This window comes from Megalops cyprinoides, chromosome 8 (genome assembly GCF_013368585.1).
Source record: "Megalops cyprinoides isolate fMegCyp1 chromosome 8, fMegCyp1.pri, whole genome shotgun sequence".
In the NCBI taxonomy this organism is placed as follows: domain Eukaryota; kingdom Metazoa; phylum Chordata; class Actinopteri; order Elopiformes; family Megalopidae; genus Megalops; species Megalops cyprinoides.
This window is the reverse complement of record NC_050590.1, coordinates 6667049-6687285: the sequence shown is the minus strand read 5'-3', so window position 1 is coordinate 6687285 and position 20237 is coordinate 6667049. Positions and strand designations below refer to the sequence as shown.

Here is a 20237-nt window from a genome sequence, read left to right as displayed (position 1 = left end):
AGTGTGAGACCTGTCTCCGACTTGCTGCAGCCTGTCACGTATGTGTGGGTGTGTGCATGTGCGTGCATGCACACGGGTGTGTGTGTGTCTGTGTGTGTGTGTGTGTGTGTGTGTGCGTGTGTGTGTGAATGCACATGTGTGTGTGCACATGTGAATATTTGGACCCCCACACCTGCAGATGAGGGAACGCAGGAGGCTAGTTTTAATCAGAGTGAGCTACCTGTGGTGGAGCACGCTCATTAACACTTTTTCTAATAATAAGCCCTGCTGGTGGCATACTTCCTGTGCATCGCAGTAACACAATGGCTGCCCTACCACAGCAGGATATATGCTTGGCCAAGCCAGCCATCAATTACGGTGTGAATTAAGGTGTGAAGCACACATTTCAGACTAGACAGCTGATCTGTCCCTGTCTGATGGGAAGTGCACTTAATCTAAGTGCACTGTCTTATCTAAGCCCTCAGCAATGCCACTGGCCACCAAGGAGCAGGACAAAGTCCCGCTGTTATAGCTCTCCATCTCTCTCTCTCTCTCTCTCTCTCTGTCTCTCTGTCTCTCAAGGGTGACCATGTGGCCCTCTCTCGGCTTAGGGGGGAACAGATGGATGCTTGTGTCCTGGTTTTTTGGATATAGGCCCTCAGTGGATACCAGCTTGGTCCGTCTTTCGTGCCTGTGACCACTTTGCGAGGCAAAGAGTCAGAGTTTTCCGACACTTGTTTATTACATCATTATTGCATACTGTTTTTTTTTTTTTTTATACCTTTTTCCGTTTCAGTTTTTTCATCCCCTTGGCAGTAAAGTCATAGTTACAGCATGCAGTTTCCACTCTATGATTCAAGCCCTGCTGTCACACGCTTCCAGACAGAGTTCACATTATGCACCGTCTGCCTGTGTCACCGACACACCATGAAAATGACAGGTTGCCATGACCACAAAAATAATTAACAAAATTACGGTAGTACATAAAGGCACCTCTGTTACAGGTAATTGCAAACTTATTCCTGTACCTAGTTATTCCTCTATGAACAAGTTGTCTTTTTGCAAGTTTTCAAATTTGTATGATTTAAATGTACTCCCGGCCTATTTTTTGGTAGTTTTTTGTAGACATTCTTATGGGGAGAAACACAAGGTCACTGGTTTATGCAGCAGGACCATTAGGAGAATAACAGGAATGGAAGATGGAGAGGCCTGCCAGGAGTGATTGAATACCTACTGCTCCTCATGCCGATACCAACACTTGAATGAGAGAGCGGATATTTACTCGGCTGTGCTTGGCAGACAGGCAGCAATAGCCGTGTTCTTACTCGAAGGACAGTTCCGCATTGAGATCAGCGGTGGCGAAAATATGAAATGAGAGGGGGGAAAAAAAAGGAGCATCGAATGGTCACTATTCACTCCGCCCTCCTTCAAGATGTCTGGGAACAGGGCCAATATCAGACACCACAAAAATGAACTCATTAATACATAAAGGGCATTTGAGATGCCCAGACTAAGCACACAAACTGAATGGCTTTGAAGAGCAGTTGACAAAAGTTCTGTTGAGGACGGATCCAAGTTCTCCAGCGAGGCTGCCAGGGGTGTGACCACATGCCGTGACCGGGAGTCAGTGCCCCCATTGGGCACAGGAGGGAGTCAGAGCAAGGAGTGGGTCAGTGTGACAGAGGGTGAGAGGAGAGAGTGTCAGTGTGAGAGACTGAGCGAGAGGAGAGTGCGTCAGTGAGAGAGAGAACCAGGGGAGAGGGAGTCACTGTGAGAGACTGAAAAAGGGGTGAGGGAGTCAGAGCAAGGAGTGAGGGGATAGGGTCAGTGTGACAGGGTGTGAGAGGAAAGAGTGTCAGTGTGAAAGACTAAGCGAGAGGAGAGGGAGTCAGTGTGAGAGACTGAGTGAGAGGAGCGGGAGTCAGTGTGAGAGACTGAGTGAGAGGAGAGGGAGTCAGTGTGAGAGAGAACAAGGGAAGAGGGAGTCAGTGTGAGAGATTGACGAAGAAGTCCGTCTGAGTGAGACCAAATGAGGGGAGGAGGGAGTCAGTTAAAAAGAGACAGCGAGAGAAAGGAAAGGGAGGGACAGATGGAAGAGCTACAGAGAGGGGAGGATCAGCAGTCAATCAGCACAGCTTGGTCTCTCAAGTCTACTTTCATGCAGGAAATAAAGGGAATTGTCACAACAGCCCCTCAGTTGACCACAAAAATCCAGACAGCTTGCATAAGAACTTAATTTTTTGCAGAAGCAGTGGCGAGGCGTGCAAATCCAAAAAAATAACGCTGCACTTTGTGTGCCCCGCATTATTGGCTAGCCATAGCCTGGAAGTAAATCATAATGTCTGATTCAACAGTGTTCTTTCGATTCCTTTTGTCCTCGCAAGTTTTTTTTTTTATAGACATTATACATTTCACCAAAGAAAATCCCCACAGAAATGTTTCCATTACTGCGTGCGCGACGGCCTTTTAATTTCGAACCCCGTTGCCTAATTAGAACCCTGCCTCCAGAAGGATCATTTATTTTCGCACCATGCAGCCCCTACAGGCCCGCTGGCGCTGTGCTCCTGCCAGCACGGGTCTCTCTGTTTGGGGTCACAAAGGTTCCCGACACAGAAAGCACACCGCAAAAGTAGGGCGGGGCACTCGTGATTAGAGGAGGCGAAGCCGCAAAGTGTTTAAGACGCGCTCTTGCACGTGTGACATGGAGGTATTTTTAGATATTTCCTCCCAGCCAAGCAGAATGAACACTCCTTGAAGGTCACTAAAGAAAATAGTTATTACATACATATACATTACATTACATACATAAATTCACAGATATAGCAGTAAAATAGAAGAGAGAGGTTCTGCATAAGGAAGCTTAAATTCCCCTCTCTTAACAGTGATGTCCTTTAGTCCTAATTTTAAGGAACCCACTCATTGTTACAACTTTGTGATTGTGATCCCATTGTGATGGGGTAGCACTAATACATAAGTCAAAACAAAAACACAGAAAATATTGATTGGTTGTGGAGCAGCACCGCCCATAACGTTGTGTGACCTATTGAGTGTTGGTGATCGATCGGCAAGGCAAAGCCTCTATCCCTTTGATTTCCGTAACTGAAGCGACTGGTTTCCAGCTGACTCAAGTCCAGCTCCGGTGTATGGCATTAAAGGCCAGATAAATGTACACTGTGCCTTGGTAACGCATTTGGTCTGCAGTCAGGATAACAGGCTTTGCTGCGAGGAGCTTTTTAAACAGACCAGGTCGAACCTTAAAACTACACGGCATTCAGATATTTCTTATTCTCACAGCCTATGAAGAAGACTACCACTTGGAATAGCAGGGGCCATAACCAGGACTCTGGGATCTCTGGTGCATTGCATATGTGTTATGTGTGTGTGTCTCTTACTAACTTTTAATTAATTGACTTAGTTCTCTTTACTGTGACAACCTGGGCAAACAGGACAAGTATGAAATGTTTCGCAGCAAATCAGCTGTCACAAATATTCAGGTAATTGTTTGCATATAGGCCCTCTGTCAGTATTCTTCTGATTAGAGAGAGTGCACTGGGTTACGGATAGCCAGTGGCACTTGGATCACCCTCTATCATACACACAGAAAAATGCTAAACTGCAGTTGCTAATCAGCTATCCCAAAAAGAGAGGAATTTAATCACCATACACGATCTATGAAAGAGGTTTTTCCGTTGCTTCAGAGTTGTGCTCAAAAAGTGCTGGAAAGTTGTCCTGAAATGGGTCATGACCTCTGTGTAGAATTTTGAGTCCATTCTAGAATGGCTACACATGGTAACTTCTATCCTTTTGTTTCCAGTGCATGACTGTTTACATGGGAGGCATTTTTGAAGTAACAAACCAAGAGTCTGTAGAAGAGATTACTGTTTTTGGCCAAGGCTTATGAAAGCACCTTAATATCTCATAGTTTCCATTACTGTAGAGAGTGTCATTATCTTGCATCATTGAGGAAATATAGGCATTAATCTCTGCACTATTCTGGGTACTTTTTGTAGGTCTTTATAGAATCTGAAGCAGTATGCTGTCCAACCATACATCTTTACTGCAATCCTGGCAAAGAAATTATTTTTCACAGCCTGTTACAATGTCCATGTGATGTTATATATGCTTTGCCCAGGAGAAATATGACTTCTAGGCGCATTTTAGAATGTGTGTTATTGTATATTGTATGCTATTGAGATATTGTATTTATTGAATAGATAAAGAAACCTGGTGTGCTTATCATTGTAAATACAATTGTTTAACCTAAAAAAGCTCTGATCTGCTGCCTTTTCGTGAATATTTGTGAAGGGGTCTGGAACAAAAAAATATCCTTAGAAAGGCAATTTGCACTGAAATGTTCTGTTACCACTGGACCCTTTTTAACACGGAACAATAGATTGGTAAATCTAAATTCCAGCTCAGTAAATAGAATATCTATGGTTTTGACATGTACAATTGGTACCACGTTCCACTGAAATGTTGCAATGACGTAATTCTGTTACTGCTTTAATCCAGAAATCCAGGCGTTTCCTGACACTGGAGGCTGGAGTGGTGTGAAACAGCCAGTTACCTGGGTGATCGGGATGACGAGGAAGGACCCTCCGCCCGCACTCTCCGTGACAATGGCCAGGTACTTGGCGTTGACGGCGCAGAAGTGGTTGTCATGGACATTTTTGGTGATGGGGATGCCTTCGAAGCAGTGCTCCCGGCTCCCGACTTTGCCGTAAACGTTTCGAAACTTGGAGCTTCGGTATGTCGGACGCCATGACATCTGTGGGGGGAAACATTAAGAGGTTACAGTGTATTCAGGAAAGCTGAGCTCAGTTAAGAATTGGGACATTTTAAAACCGCCATGTAGTCGCTGTAACATCCTATCATGACAACACATTGGAAGAGATAATTCAGGTCAAACTGAATGAAGCAACAATCTTTCATAGAATCCAAAGGATAGCCAACGAGGGGAGAGAAAGTACAGCTAGCCAGGGACAGGAAGCCTCTTGTGAGAAAACGATCCAGATGTCCACAGTAATCCCTAATCTCTCTGAGGTCCACGAAAATCCTTCATACACAGGAGAAACCGTCAAAACTTTGACACACTCTCAGCATTCCAGATGGAAACTTGTTGTTTGCAGTCAAAATCACTATGATCCACCCCCATGTTCCCGAAAAAAAAACAGTCTGTTTGTATTTTGACACCATGGGAGGAAACCGGGGGAAGTCTCTTTTCTTATCATGTGTGCAGAGTGAGGGGGAGTGGTTAGCTAAACAAGTCCTCTCAATAAAACAATCAATCAAGACGCTGGGATAAAATGCCAGCCAGCATCTGTCCCTCCTCATGGGGTCCTGTGCAATGATTCATTGTGCGACATGCAGATGAATTTTGTTTAAAAGACTGTTTATATTTCCCTCTGTTTTTGCAACACATGCCTACATGAGTTGAGAGGTCAGGGCCTCACAGAGAGTGGAAGTGGTTTACTTAATTAAACAAAACCCAAAAAAAAAAAAAAAATCTGTAAAACTAAAACCTGCCACCCCCAACCACCCCTGCCCCCCCCTCCCCCCCCCCGACGCAATTATCTCTGTTGCACAACATTACAAGAGCTGCTCTTTAGAGGAGTGCATCAACAGAGGTTAAATTCTTTTCCCCTGTCAGAATGGCCTATTGTGGTAGTGGCTGGAGAAGACCAGCCCGGCCCAGTCCAACAGGGCCCACGCTCAATGACCCCCATTGAGAAGAAACAGCAAGGCAGGAAGCGGCAGTAGCGGCCAATCTTGTCGGACCGATCTAATCGAGCCCACTCTCGTGGGATGACATCACGACCAGGACTCCAATCGGGAATTGTCGGAAGCCACTCTCTCTCCAGGCACGCAAAGGGAGACACGCAAAGTCACAGTGCCGTTACACTGCGTGCATTGTCTGTCTGCTGGGACCAGATATGGCCCTCGCTGAAACAAGCAAACAGTCATGCCCCCAGGGGGTGGGGGGGGGGGGGGGGAAGGGGGGTGGAGCGGCTAATCACTTTGTTTCATTAACTGGAAAGAAGCGGCACAACATCGATCTTGCTAAAACATCACTCGCGCAAAGAGCCGTCACTGCATACCCCCCCGCCCCTTTCCCTCATAAAGCCCCGTGGCAGATGCTGCGATCTAATCTTCATTCCATACGCTGCCCAGAAACCCATCACCCAGCCTCTCCAAAAAATGCTCTGGAATACAGATCCCTCTGAAGCTGTCCCTGCTGTGTCCAATCACATCCAGCCCTGTATCTCAATTTCTTTCACAGGTTCTGATGCAACAGACCATGCCCACAGTGGCTGTTTAATTCTCAAAACAAAGGCACAATGTTGAGCAGCAGAGTCCGGCCTGAGGCGCTGGCATTGAGTTCTCTGCATGGGGATATTCGATTCATGTGTTGTTGCTCATACACAGGCCAGCAGAACTGCTCAATGTAACTGTTCTATTTACTAAGTGGGGCAAATGCCTTGTCATTCTGTGAATTCTACGGCTTTACCCCTCTACTTTAACCTCCAGGGATATTCCTTATCTTATCCTTATCTGCCTCTGCTCTACCATTGCATTACATTATTGGCATTTAGCTCTTATCCAGCACAACTTACATTGGTTAGTTTTTTCACGTTCTCAATTTATACAGCTAGATATTTACTGAGATAACTGTGGGTTAAGTACCTTGCCCAAGGGTACAGCAGCAGTGCCCCAGCGGGGAATCGAACCGGCAACCTTTCGGTTACGAGTCCTGCTCCTTAATCACTATGCTACACTGCCGCTGTTAGAGTGCAAGAGCTGAGCAGCCAGCCTGCTCTGCAGTACACCTCAAACTTGCGCCCGCATCCAGGATGCGCCCACTCTGCGCTCCCCTGAGCACCTCTTAATGAACCACGTCTTACCTTTCCGATGCAGCGTGAAGCAACGCGCGGTGTGGCCCGGCAGGCAGGCAGGTCTCACGTTACAGACGGCTCTCCCTCACAGAGAGGTAGCCCGTCCCCCACGTTTATCTGTACCTCCGGTGCGCTCTGACCCCTGCTGCCGCCTCTCATCTGCCTGCTATTTCCTCCCAGCTGATCCTCACCCCCCCCCCTTGTCCCGACTTCCACCTCCACCAACACACCACCACCACCACCACCACCACCCCCCGCCCTCCTCCGTCCTGCTCAGACCTCAGACTCAGCACTGGAAACTGCAGCAGTGGCCTGCCAGTTAGCTCAGCTCAGCGCATGTGGCTCCTGGCTTGCACCAGCGCCCTCTCCCTCTCTCCCTCCCTCTCTCTCTCTCCCTCCCTCCCTCCTGCTCTGCTGCCGCTGTGCCTCACATCCTGGTGCCCTCAGACAGCTTTGTCATTGGCTGAGGCAAGCACAGGCTGCGGGCTATTGTTAGTTGACTTCCTTGGAATGCAAAAAAGGGATGCAAGAACACAATCAGTGCTGCCTTTCTGACTTGGTTTCACACTCTGGTCTGGAGTGAAGAGATGGTGAGAGATGAGCGTGATAAGACCGCTGGACAAAGAAAAGTTATTACTCACATTTCATGTGTGCATGTGTGTGTGAGTGAGTACGTGTGTGTGTGTGTGTGGTGGTCTGGTTTTGTTTTGAGATGTGCATTAAAGGGCATTATCTCAGAGATGACTTGAGACAGTGCGTTTCTGGGGAGTAGGACAGTGGATTTTGCATCTCATAAATTGGTCTCTGAATATAAAAAAATGACGTTTTTTTATTAAAAAACATTACTTCTGATTTTGTGCCACTGATTTTCATAACTTTCTTTTATATATTCATACAAGGTCTCCCAAAGAAATTGGGACATTTGTCAGTTAACTTGTGATTACATTTATTTATTAAATTCTCAAACTGCTTTGAGTATGTGTCTTGTCGAGATGCCTCTCCTGCTGCTACCGCCGATGAGCTAATGAATATTCATGAGAGTTGCAGTTCTCTTGGTTTCCATAAGAGGGAGAAAATACCCATTTTACGTTTAAGTCAGATTTGTACGTATTGAGAACAATGCGTGATTGGGAGATTGGGAGGCGAGTGAACGTACCCATAGTTCACTGGCCATGACACAAATACAGTACCATACCATATGTATCATACTTGCAGATGCAGGGGAAGGGTGTTTCTGGTAGCGCATTTTTGACACACTACACTGTCACAATTTCAGTGATTTGGCAGGAGGGGTGGCCTTTGTAACTCACATTGAAATGCTTACAGTGCTGATTGAGTTAGTTAGTTGAAAAAGTAGGGTTTTAACATTTTAACTCACACCCTTTCTCGCCACGACCTTCCCCAACAGTGTTACGTATTCTTTGTGCTCTCTTTCTTCAAGAAACATCTGAAGACGCAGCTCTTCCACTCTCACCTGAGCACCTGAAACACTACCCCCTAGAGGAACTTCTCATATCTAAAACTGTCTCCTACTAAACTTTAAAAAAAGTAATCTAATGGTTCAATGCACTCATTAGCTTTACCTGCTAGTTTGTACCTTGCCTGGCCAACCATTGAAACCTGGTCATGCGGTGCTTCTAACATTGTTGACTCCGTATGGTTTTTCACTTGTGTTCTATTGTTCCTCACTTGTAAGTCGCTTTGGATAAAAGCCTCTGCCAAATGAATAAATGTAATGTACAGGCTTGAAATGGAGAGACAGCAGAGAGACAAATCAATCTGCAGGCAATTATGTGATCATCCTAGTACTTTTGATTCATAAGGGGTACACACTGTTTTGATTGCACATTGTAGTTTGTATGTCAATTTTTAACAACAATATTGGCAGTGGTGGTGGTAACAATGTTCATTTGGACTTTTCAGCCAGTGCTCATCCATTTTGCACTGATTGAGAATTTGTAGGCTTTAACATTACACATGAACAAAGTGGCCAGCAAGAAAATGAGATGTGCATTAAATTAATATAACCTAGTTGGCAGATGTAGAAATGAGAGCGACATGAAATGTTCAGAACATTTTACATTACATGCACTTGAATCTTTCTAATGTACATGCATGCATGTGTACTGTTTTAGCCTGTAGAAAGCAACACAAAATTAATCTTATCCATTCAGGCTACCTATTGTAGGTAAGATACTGCAAAAACTATTCTCAACCAACAATTGTTTAAGTTGAACACCACAGACAAATTCTGTAAGATAGAGCAAAAAAAAAAAAAACCTTTCTGTCCACATACCATTTGAATTGATAGGACATTCAAAGGACCATTGACATGTTTCACAAGTCAATCAGCAGGAACGTGCGGCAGCTACGTCATAGCTACGCTACTTCAGGAAAAACTCGTAAGGTTCATTAGACTATAAGGCCAGTGCAGAAAAGGTTTTCCCTTTCTTAAGAGAACCAAGCCTGGTTCGTTAAAGTGTTAACATTACCCTGTTGGACTGACTAGCCAGCTAGCTAGCTAATGAACACGCTACCTAACTTAATTGCCTTATGAGACGTGGTTGGTTGGTTCATGTTACCGTTACAGACTAGTGTTCAAATGCGGGCTACTTACACACTCCCTACTTTTGTTGCGACTGTTATATTTGTACATATCCATTCACGATTCAATTAAGTCAATTAATTAGTCAGTTTTGCCGCTAGTTACAGTACTTGCAACACTTGACAATGAACACGCGCGCTTTCTTTCCACCACCATGCTTATGTAGCCTATGTTACATGTTTTCATCTGGTATAACCTACCCATCCAAGACGAACTGCTTGCGTTCAAAAACAATAAAACTGACAACTGCTGATTCCCATTATATTATCAAGTCCCTGTCGGGTGCGGAGGCACGGCGCTGCATAGGCTAAACGTTTGCCTAGTAAGCCTACTCGGAATGTTGAGGTAGCCTATAAAAACAAACCTCTGTTACGGTCGCGTCATTCGCAGCTACCGAGATGCGGTAAATTAGCGCTGCAGTGGTATTACGTATTTTTCTGAGAGTTCTCACATGGGTGGCTTCCTTTGTGCGCTGACATATTTGTCTGCTTGCCTAGTTGTGAACAGTAACGTTAACTGATGAAGCTTGGATTGCTGATTTCGTCTACACGTAGCGGAAGATAATGTAACCCTATGCACCGCCTACACGTGCAATCGCAAAAGGCACACACGTTTATGCTTCCTCAAATATCATTTGGAATGAGCTCTCAAAAGGTGAATAAAACAACATAAACGACAGAGTCGCCATTTGACTGATGTTAATCTCTACCCTGCAATTTTTTTTATTTGATATAACAATCGCGTGGATCGTTACAATGGCAGTGTGCACATTACCGACAACGTGTGTGGCATAGTAGTAAATAGCAGGGCTCATAACCGAAAGGTTGTTGGATCGATTCCCTGCTGGGGCACTGCAGTTGTACGCTTGGGCAAAGTACTTAATCCAGAATTTCCTCAGTAAATATCCTGCTGTGTAAATTCTCTGGAAAAGAACAAACAAAGGGGAAAAAGATAGATGAGCTATCTATTGGTAGCAATACTGTTACACTTGATTATCTTTAAGATGTGAGCACCTGCAAATGTATACAATGAATTTCGCAATGTGGCAAATGTCTAATGCGTGATTCATTTAGATATATTTTTTCCTGTAGCTAAATAGCGAGGGTTGTGTTACGGTAATGCATGTGTTTACAGATCCCACCTAGCAGTCAGTTTGTACACTGACAGCAGCTTATTGGGAAAATTCATTACTGTATCATTGCCACAGAGCCAAATTTAATTGCCACCACTGTATGATGGTGCAGCGTAGAGAAACACAGTAAATTGCATTACATTACTGGCTTTTAGTAGATGCTTGTATCCAGACTTATCCAACTTACATTGGTTACAGTTTTTCACAATGTTATCCATTTATACAGATATATACTGAGGCAATTATGGGGAAAGTCCTTTGCCTAAGGGTACAACAGCAGTGTCGCAGCAGCGAATTGAACCCGCAACTTTTTGGTTATAAGTCCTGTTCCTTAACCACTATGCTTTACTGCCATGGTGCATTTGTGTATATGGGCATTTAAAGATGAATGGATACACTTATGCTCAGTTGTGCTAGAAGTCGCTCTGGATAAGAGTGCCTGCTAAATGAATGTAATGTAATGTTATGTAAAGACAGAGTGTCTTTAAGCATATCTACCAGTAATCATCTATTGTCTGTCTCTCTCGGCTTCCTGTATTGATTGCACTTTCCGTAAGTGGATACGTTTCCGCAAGTTACGGCTTTCAGCTTCTCTGAAACTCCTGTACTCCCCAAGCAATGTACTCACCCACCTCCCGTCTCGTTTCAGCCCAGACGCAGCAGGCAGGGAGTTTCCCTGAGGGACCTCCTCACCTCATTTCGTGCACCCAGGGAACCCTGTGATCCCGCTGTAGTTTTATAAGGGAAACCGGATGCGGCCACTTCATCAGTGACATCCCCCTCAGACACAGCCGCACTCTCCAGCTCGTTGAGCTCGGTTCAATTTTTTTTTTTTTTTCCTCTCTCTCTCATGATGGCCAACTGGTGATTTTCAGCAGGCAAAAACGCAAAGCAGTATTGCTCTGCAGACCGGCGGAACAGGATATTGACTTACAGTGCAGCGCATGCTTCTCGGACAGGAACTGTAATCACTCATGTCCTCTGAGCACTGAGCCCTGAGAATGGTGGAGTAATGGTTTGGGACCTGGGGACTGATTTTCTGGTCAGACGGTGCGCTTATTTGCTGAACTGCTATTGCTGTACCACCCAACCAGGCATATAAGTGAACATTATAGAGAGCACTGATTATGTAATTTGCCCCGGGTATAAGGGGCTGCCAGCCTCTCCGCTCACAGAGGAAGATGAACTGCAGAGCTCTGGCCGGCTGCTAAGCCCAACAGCACAGGCATCACATCCACTTAGCCCGTCACACCTTTGCAGTGCTTTAGACCAGAATCCGAGTGTGAAAGCCTCTCTGTACCACAGTGCAATTTAAACGGTGGGGTGGGGGGGGGCGCAGTTAGAGGTCCGCTGCATGACCAGGGGAGGCTGTTACTGGAAAGCCTTCTTTTTGTCTGCCCCGGAGCAGAGAAAGACATTACTCACCCCTAAGGCGCATTCCAAATGAATTTTCTCTGTGTGCTGTGTGAGATACAGTGAGCTGGCTGGCCAGCTGGTGCGACCACCAGCACAAGAGCCCATTCCCATGGATGTCTGGGAGAGTGGGGGGATAGGGGTGGGTGGGGGGGGGGTTTGATTGATACAGAGGAGAACGTAATCTGGCTTTTGTGTATCCTTTTTTATGGGGGCTAAAATGGTGCAAAGCTACAGCCTGCCAGACCACGTAGCCCGCTTTTTTATCGCTGCTCATTTCTTACTTCCACAAGATTGCAGTTTCTCTGTGTAATTGAATGGATCCAGCCGGGAGGTAAAAACCAAGTTTTTTTTTTTTTTTTTTTGTGAGATAAAAGGTCAGCGCTGGGCATGTTCTGTATTCATATGTGGTGTGAGCGTCTTTTCTGCCCCGTCTCTCGCCTGAACAGGCCTCAAAGGCCCGCTGCGTCTCGGTGCCCCGGCCTCCCACTGCCACCCCGGCATCACAAGACCCTTCTGGCCCTGGCCCAGACGCACTACCCCTCACTCCACTCCCTCTGCCTCACTCTTTCTCCTCCTTCCTCCTTCTACCTCCCACGCCCCCACAACCCTCCATCCCACATTTTCTCACTGACTCTCTGTCTCTCTCTTTCTGTCTCTCTGTCTGTCTCTCTCTCTCTCTCTCTGTCTCTCTGTCTCTCTGTCTCTCTCTCTGTCTCTCTGTCTCTGTCTCTCTGTCTCTCTGTCTCTCTCTCTCTCTCTCTCTCTACTAGGCTAAAGTGCTTCACTTATGTGCTGCGTTCAATAACCGCTGCCAGAGATTTCCTCGGTCAAACGGAATCACAAGAATCAACGCGTCGTGGCCTGAGTTCAGTAGAGCATTTCTCACACCACTCCTTAACAAGGAAAAAGAAAATTACACCCAAGCAAATTCAACAGAAAATGTAAATATAACCTCACAGAAAAAAAAAATGATTTGCATTTATATTCAACTGACATCAGACTGGAACAAATAATAATTGTGTGTGCGGCACTGGGTCTAACCCCTGCTGAGATGCAAAGCAGACTCCCCCTGGATCACTTTGCATACAGTTCACTTCTTAGAAAGCGATTTGCCCAATAAGCCAAGTTAAGACCCATAGCCCAGGAATAGGAAATTATAATGACTCTTACACACTCTAAGTCATGAGGTGATGTTACCATTTACTGTTGACGCTTTTTACGGGGAGGTATCCCAGAAAGGTGATTTAAGAAATCCTAAACCATAGCCTGAACTCCAGCTTGACTAGGCGAGATGTGACATTTCAGGATTTTTTGGTTCCATAAAGGCTGATTGCAGTTTAAGTAATCAAGTTAAGTCAAACTTGGATAGGTTGAATTGAAAACAAGAGCATCTACATGGTATTTAGTAAGCTGTCACCTGTCAATCACAAAAATAATGATTAATCGTGGATTCCAACACCGAACCAAAACAGTGTCCAGTTTAATTTTAGAAACCATTATGAGAGCATACAAAGTACTTTCACATATTTTCAAAAAAGCAATACTTCAGCATCAGCAAAAGAAAGAGAGCAGACTTTATAAAAAAATCGCTGATAGAGCGAATGGGTACATTTTTCAATGAAATATGTCTCTTTCGAGATAATTATTTTAATGTTTGTAATGAATTTAATGAATTTAATTCACCAAACATTTCTCAACTTGTGTTTTAAAATGTTCTCCAAAATCACCCTTTTTTATTTTTGAGGGCTGTTAAAATAATTATCTTGAAAGAGACATACTTCATGGAAAAATGTGTGCTTTTCAATAGCATACTGAAATGAATTTATTTTCATGCCTTTTGTTCTGTTGTAACCCTGGGGCCGTCAAGTGAACTAGTTTAAGTCAGGTATAAGAATATTATTCAAAATGGTAAGGTCCTCAAGTGATTGCTAGCCTTTATATCTCCCAAAGCAGCACCACTTTAAATGTATAACTGCTGGAATAATCAAGAGCAATATAACCGCACTTTTATTCAGTAGCCAACAGGTAAAAAAAACTGGAGCAGAGGACAGGACAAGGGCCTTCACCAATGGCCAGTAAAGGAAGGAACAGTGATTTGAATTTGAGGGTTAGATTTTGTGAGGGTTAAAACACCAGATTCAGTTGGTACCTCTACATTAAAGAATGTAAAAGGATTTCCTGTTCACAGAATCTGCCTCGTTGAACCCAGAGGGAGCTTTAATGGGAATGCTGGTTACATCGATGCACCCAATCACATTTGGAGATCCTGAGGAACGCATTAAATTTCATCATTTATACATGCAGAGTTTAACATTAACAAAAAGCTTGAAATATGCATGGATTGTAGGATACAGGAGGTTACCAGTGATTCCTATCTATGGATTTATGTCCAGGTAACAAAAAAAAAAAAATGTGCAAAAAGTGCTTTAACGCAAGACAGACTCTCCCAATAGCTCTGCATACTGTGACTTTTCCAACATGTTCTGCATCACGAATAGTATAAATAAAGCTGCCTTTGGAAAAAAAAAAAAAAAAAAAAAAACATAGGGAAATAAACAATGTCTGTAAGGGAAAGAGTGCAAATCTGCAGCATGCAAAAACACAAATCTATGGTTTAGGTAGGTTGGTGAGATGAACAATCAACTGTGCTGAAAAAATGATAACGCTCATAAACATAATGTTCTGAATGAGACAATACACCTATTAGAGGGCTAATAATTCTTTCATGGTGCAAAGCTTGTCAAGTAAAGCGAAGCACCTATGTCAATAGGATTTTCTGAAACTGACAGGCCATGATGACTAAAGGGCCTGAAAACACCATGGGTTTTTATGCTTGGCCAGGCTTAACTCAAGTTAGCTTGCCAGATAGAAGGCTAGGTTTGAAGGATGGGTAATATGAGGTTACTTTGATTTTGGTTTGATTTTGAACTTTGGAGATTTCTTCAAATTCTCTCTAAAAAGATCTCGATTACTTGCTAATCCAACTTTCTGGAATACCCCCAGTGCATCTCTGTAAGAAACAGAAGCATAAACATGGACAGTCCCCAAAGAGATCACAAGATTAATGTGCACCATTATCAACAATGCTAAATTCAAAATGTAGGGGGAAAGGAGGCAGAGAGAGGTTTAATGTACAAGTTCTCACTGAGTCTTATCTTTTAACTGTCTTTTAACTTTCTAACTGTTGGTTCTGTTGTTCCTCAAACACCGAAAGCTGCAAACCTCTGACTACTGACCTCTGACCTCATTTAGTCACTCCTACAGGCTAATCAGCTCCAAGTTCAGGCCCTGGTCCTCTCATGCCTGGACTACTGTCATCCCTTCTTCACTTGTCTTCCTGCCTGTGCCATCAAAACCCCCTGCAGCCAATCCAGAATGCAGCTGCACGACCACAGCTTCCTTAAACATAATCTTTTCACGCCTCTCTTCACCACAGTTCACTGGCTTCCTGTTATCATTCGCCTCAAGTTCAAAACCTTGGTCCTGGCATACAGGACGGTGAATAGGACATCCCCCTCATACCTACAATCACTCTTCAAACCGTATGTACTGCCCAGATCACTACCCTGTGCAACCATAGGCTGTCCCATCCCAACTGGGTCGCAGGATGCCAGATTTAGTTGTTTGTAAATGACAGCTACATCCAACAGACAGAGAGATGGATCAGTCTGTGATGTGTAAGTGAATATCCCTCAGTTTTGATTTGCTCTTGTGCTCCCCTGCACAGAGACCTGGGTTCTCCTAGGTCAGAGTAATGATGGTTTAGAGGACAACAAGCTACTCTAGCTTTGTCACTTGGCAGCTTTCTACCAGCAAGCAGCCGCCACTGTTCTAATTGTTCGGTCGGCCTGCAAGATTTCCTCTGACTCCAGCTGACAGTTCCCTTTGGTCTCTGGGGGAGGTTGGGAACACTCTGGTAATTTTAGAAGTTGTGTGCAGGGCTCTGATACTGGCACCATTGTGTAAATTACTGTGTGATTTCTGGTTCTGGTCAGATGGCTGTGATAAAGTGCAGGCTGTAATTAAAAACAAGGATGCGACGGGGGCTCTGAATAAATCGACGCAGCCCTTGCCCAGATGGCTGACTGTTCTCCTTGTGTCTTCGCAGGCCAGTGATACATTTTCTGCAGCTGCCCAATGCCCCCATGCCATGTGCTTCCTGATACAACAACAAGGGTGTTCTGTGCTGTTCTGTCATCCCCCTAGCCTGGTGTCTCACCCGTGGATCCTGCCAGGGCACTTTGCGGTGTCCCTGCAGTCATTAACGCCTGCCCCCATGCTCTGTGCGGCTTGGCCGCCTCACAAATCCCTCTGCCCCGTTCGCTTTTAAACCGCTTCCCTGTCGTGTCTGCGGACCGCAACGATGACACTTTTATAGCCTGCGGATTCTTTTTGAGTTTTTTTTTTCCTCTCTTTTGTGTGAGATAATTTCATACCAGACTGGAACTCTGGAAGCTGTTTTCTCCAACAGCAGACACTTTGACGGGAGAAACATTACGTCACGCTCTGAAATATATAAAAAAAAAAAAAACAGACAAAAAATAATACATCTGTCAGCCCTGTGCAAAAAATAATGACAGGCTGATGTGGGATGGTGGGACAGGCTAGTGCCAAGCGTTTTAAGCTGAAGATCGAATTCCTGACAGAGTCTTTTGTTGATAAGGACAGCTGGCAAGGGTCTCCAGCTCCGTGCCGGTGTGGGAGAGTGAGGCAGTGCTCCGGTGCATCCTTTTCTGTTGAGAGCATTTGTTAGTTTTTCCCCCCACTTTAATTGAAACCACAGCAGCGCAGTGGCCTGTCCTGCCAGCGGAGGCCACTTGGCATGCCCGGGGGGACTCCAGGAATGCGACAGGCAGGGAAGTTTTAGCTGAAGGAGGTGGCCTGCACCGCCGCTGCCATCTCGAGCGGATAAGTGCCTGCTGGCCGCAGCTGGGCCTCAACTCCCCCACCCCCCTCCACCCCCCCCCCCCCTTTCACACTGAGCCGCACCGCAGGGCTGCTGCTGCTCTTTATAGCCGGCTGTGACTTTACCTGGCTGTGCGGCTTGCTTGTGTGGCTTTATTTGCAGTGTTATGACGCTCGTCCCTTTGCCTGCCTTATACATGCCTGCCTACATGACGTTACGCTACATTATTGCCGTTTAGCAGACGCCTTTATGCAGAGCAACTTACATAGATTACAAATTTTACACGTTATCTATTTATTCAGCTGGATACTTACAGAGGCAATTCTGGTCTACGTACCTAGCCCAAGGGTACGATGACACCTGCCCAGTAGGGAATCGAACCAGCAACCTTTCAATTACCGGTCCTTACCACCACATGCACCACACTGATGCCTACATTCCTATAAAGGTCAACACAGGGTTCAGCAAGTACACCTGTCTCCATTGCTCTGTGAGTTGTCAAAGGGATCAGAATGTATTTTCTGGAAAGGAAGCCCTTTCTCGAACGAAGCTCTGTGGTGCATTGCATTGTGGAGGGGTCAAGTAGGAGCAGATCTACCCAGACCGGATGAAGAAGGGGGTTTGGGCACGGGGAGCAGTATGCACTGACTGTGGCACCAAGGGATTCATTTAATACCTGGTGGACATTATATCCTTTAGGCAAAAATAGAACAACAAATAATACCACATTGGGACTCTCACAGCAACCAAGCAATGTCTGGATCTTTCTTTTCCTAATCCCCTCTGCTTTCTTTGAGCTGGGGAAAGATGTCTAGCTCTCCTAATTGTGCAAGATGTTGGGCCTGAGGTTCAAAGGTGAGTCTGACGACGCAGACGGCTACAGGTCCTGCACTGGTCTGTATCGGCTTTGTTTCTGAGGGTGCGAGACGTGGCTCGGAGGCAGAACACTCCAGAGAGCGCCGTGCGATTATTGAGTTTTCTGCTCCTTGCCTGCGGTTCCTGTATTGCCTGTACAAACCTCCCCCTACGCCCCTTTCCCCCCACACGGTGGAGTTTTTATTCATGTATTTATTTTCTCGTTGTTGGAGGGTTTAGTGCTGTTCGATGCTGAAGCTGTCGGAGAGAATGCAAACTCGGCCCCTGAGGTCTCGCACCGGCTCCACAGCCCAGAGGTTTCCACCCACGCTTCAAGCACAGAGTGAACTCAGCCCACTCACTCAGAGGAATCATAACCCCAACCCCCCCCCTAACGACAAACACAAACACACGCACACACACACACACACACATAGACACACACACGTTCACTCACACCAAGGATTCTAATCCATTTGTGCGCCGTTGGCCAGCTCACACATTGGACACATTGGCCAGCCAAAAAAAACTCAAAAGCAGGAAGTTCCCCTTTTTAGCGTGTTTGAAATCCCCCCGGAGCGTATTGGCCGCTCAGCAATCAGGCCTGCTCCTCTAGAGGGATGTTGTGCGCATTTTCACAAGCAGTGTGGTTCACGGCACCATGAATGGCAGTCCCCTAGCTTGCTCAGGGTCTCCCCCCCCCCCCCCAGAGGAAGAGGATCTTTCACAGGGCTGGGGATGAGAGACAAAGGCCTGAATGGAAGTCACAGCGCTGCTGTCTGGATCATCACCAAGGGCTCTTGTGGGGGGGTCTTTGTGCGTATCTAATGGAAGCGTTCACTGGTCCGCCTTCCCAAGCCGCACGGGTGCGGAGTCAGTTCCGCTGAAATTCACTGGTCGCTCAAAATAAAACCGCTCTGAAATCCCCCGCTGACCATTTTGGCAACAAGTATGCGACCCCCCCCTCACTACACCCCACCCCCCCAACACCACCCACCCACCCATCTGTGGCCATGTGGTGAATTTCACAGGAACAGTTTAAACCAGGATAATGGAAGTTCTGTTTGTAAGCTGCTGTATGGTTTTGGATGGAGAGGCTAAGTAAGAAAACTAGCTTAATGGAGACAAGAAAAAAAAAAACATTGGCATCCGGACTGCGCTGGGACTCCTCCATTCTTTTTGTCCATTCCATGCTGTGTAAAGGGGCTCTGCTTAGCTGCAGAGGTGCACACCAGATCAACTCAACATGACGGATACTCAGGAAACACACAGCTGGGGACATCTTGAGACCACTAATATGTGAGAAATTCATCCTCTCCAATATTTTCAGCAATTGATATGGATGATTTACCCTTGAACAGAACTAGATACCCTGTCCAAATGCACTGCCATGTCAATACATTAAGTGCTGAAGTACCATTACACTGACGTTTTTTTCTTTTTCTGCATGAGATCTGCAGCTTTTTGAGATGTTTTCTTGGTGTAATGTATACTACCCCTACAGATGTTATGGGGGCGTTGGGGGGGGGGGGGGGGGGGGGGCACACTTATATTCTTTCTGCTTGGCAGTTTCTGACATCAGCTGTTAATAATCAGAAAAATGCAGGAGGAACCGAGACAGTCGTTACATTCACAGAGACGCAGACCACATTGCTGAAACAGGCTGCGGAGGCAATTATTCTACAGATTGCGCTTTTTGTGATCTCATTGTGCCGCGCCTCGGTCAGAACAGGAGTTCATGGTTACGGAAGATGATATCTCTGCTATTGCTCATCTCACCACGAGGTCTGAGATTCCTCATCCTCCATACGCTCTCCCGTGGGTCTGTGGGTGATATTCAATGAGAAAGTACGGTTTTGAGAATCGCACGCATGTGTAGTAATACACATGCGTGCTGCCTATACAAGCTGGCAACAGCAACATCGTCAGAGATGGGACTGACATACACAATTCAGATTGAGATTGGGGCGTCAAAGGCTGTGTCCCAAATTGCCACCTTCTTCACTTGTTCACTCATTTTGGGAGTAAGAAGTATTGTCCCTGTCATATTGGAGGGAATCCCGATACCATAAGAGTGCAAAACTGAGCAAGAGGAAAGGGGGCAGTTAAGTACTTCAAGCTAGCCTGCGAAAGTTCAGTCTTCAAGCTAAGAGAGAAGCCAGGAGGAAAATGAAACAGGAATAAAGGCAGACACACCGTTGCGCTACTATAAATTTGCAGATGTGCTATTTGCCTACCAAATCAGCTGTGAAAGTAACATTTCAAACTGTTTATTTAAGTTAATTTGTATTAGCTCAGGAACAGCGAGTCGCTGGCAAGCTAAATGGGCAGAAAGTCTATTTTCTGCTGTTGGTAAATATCCTTGCTTGCTAAAGGCTAACATCAACCACAGCTGATTCCGTGGTACACATTCGCTTTCCAATGGCAAGGAAGCAGCTGGTGGGCAACAAA

At 45.6% G+C, this 20237-nt stretch overlaps 1 protein-coding gene across 2 annotated transcripts in view; it reads right to left on the bottom strand.

Annotated features, from left to right (window-relative positions):
* The window catches only part of coro2bb (coronin, actin binding protein, 2Bb), a 60191-nt gene that overhangs the window by 13446 nt on the left and 26508 nt on the right, over positions 1-20237 (bottom strand). The window contains exons 1-2 of one of the 2 annotated variants that reach the window (XM_036535805.1): positions 6882-7051; positions 4547-4747 (exon numbers count right to left, since the gene is read on the bottom strand). In XM_036535805.1, coding sequence (XP_036391698.1) covers positions 4547-4747 — 201 coding nt within the window. In that variant the 5' untranslated portion in view covers positions 6882-7051. Of the gene's footprint in view, positions 1-4546; positions 4748-6881; positions 7052-20237 lie in introns of those variants that run through there. The other variant, XM_036535803.1, reaches the window with a different exon arrangement.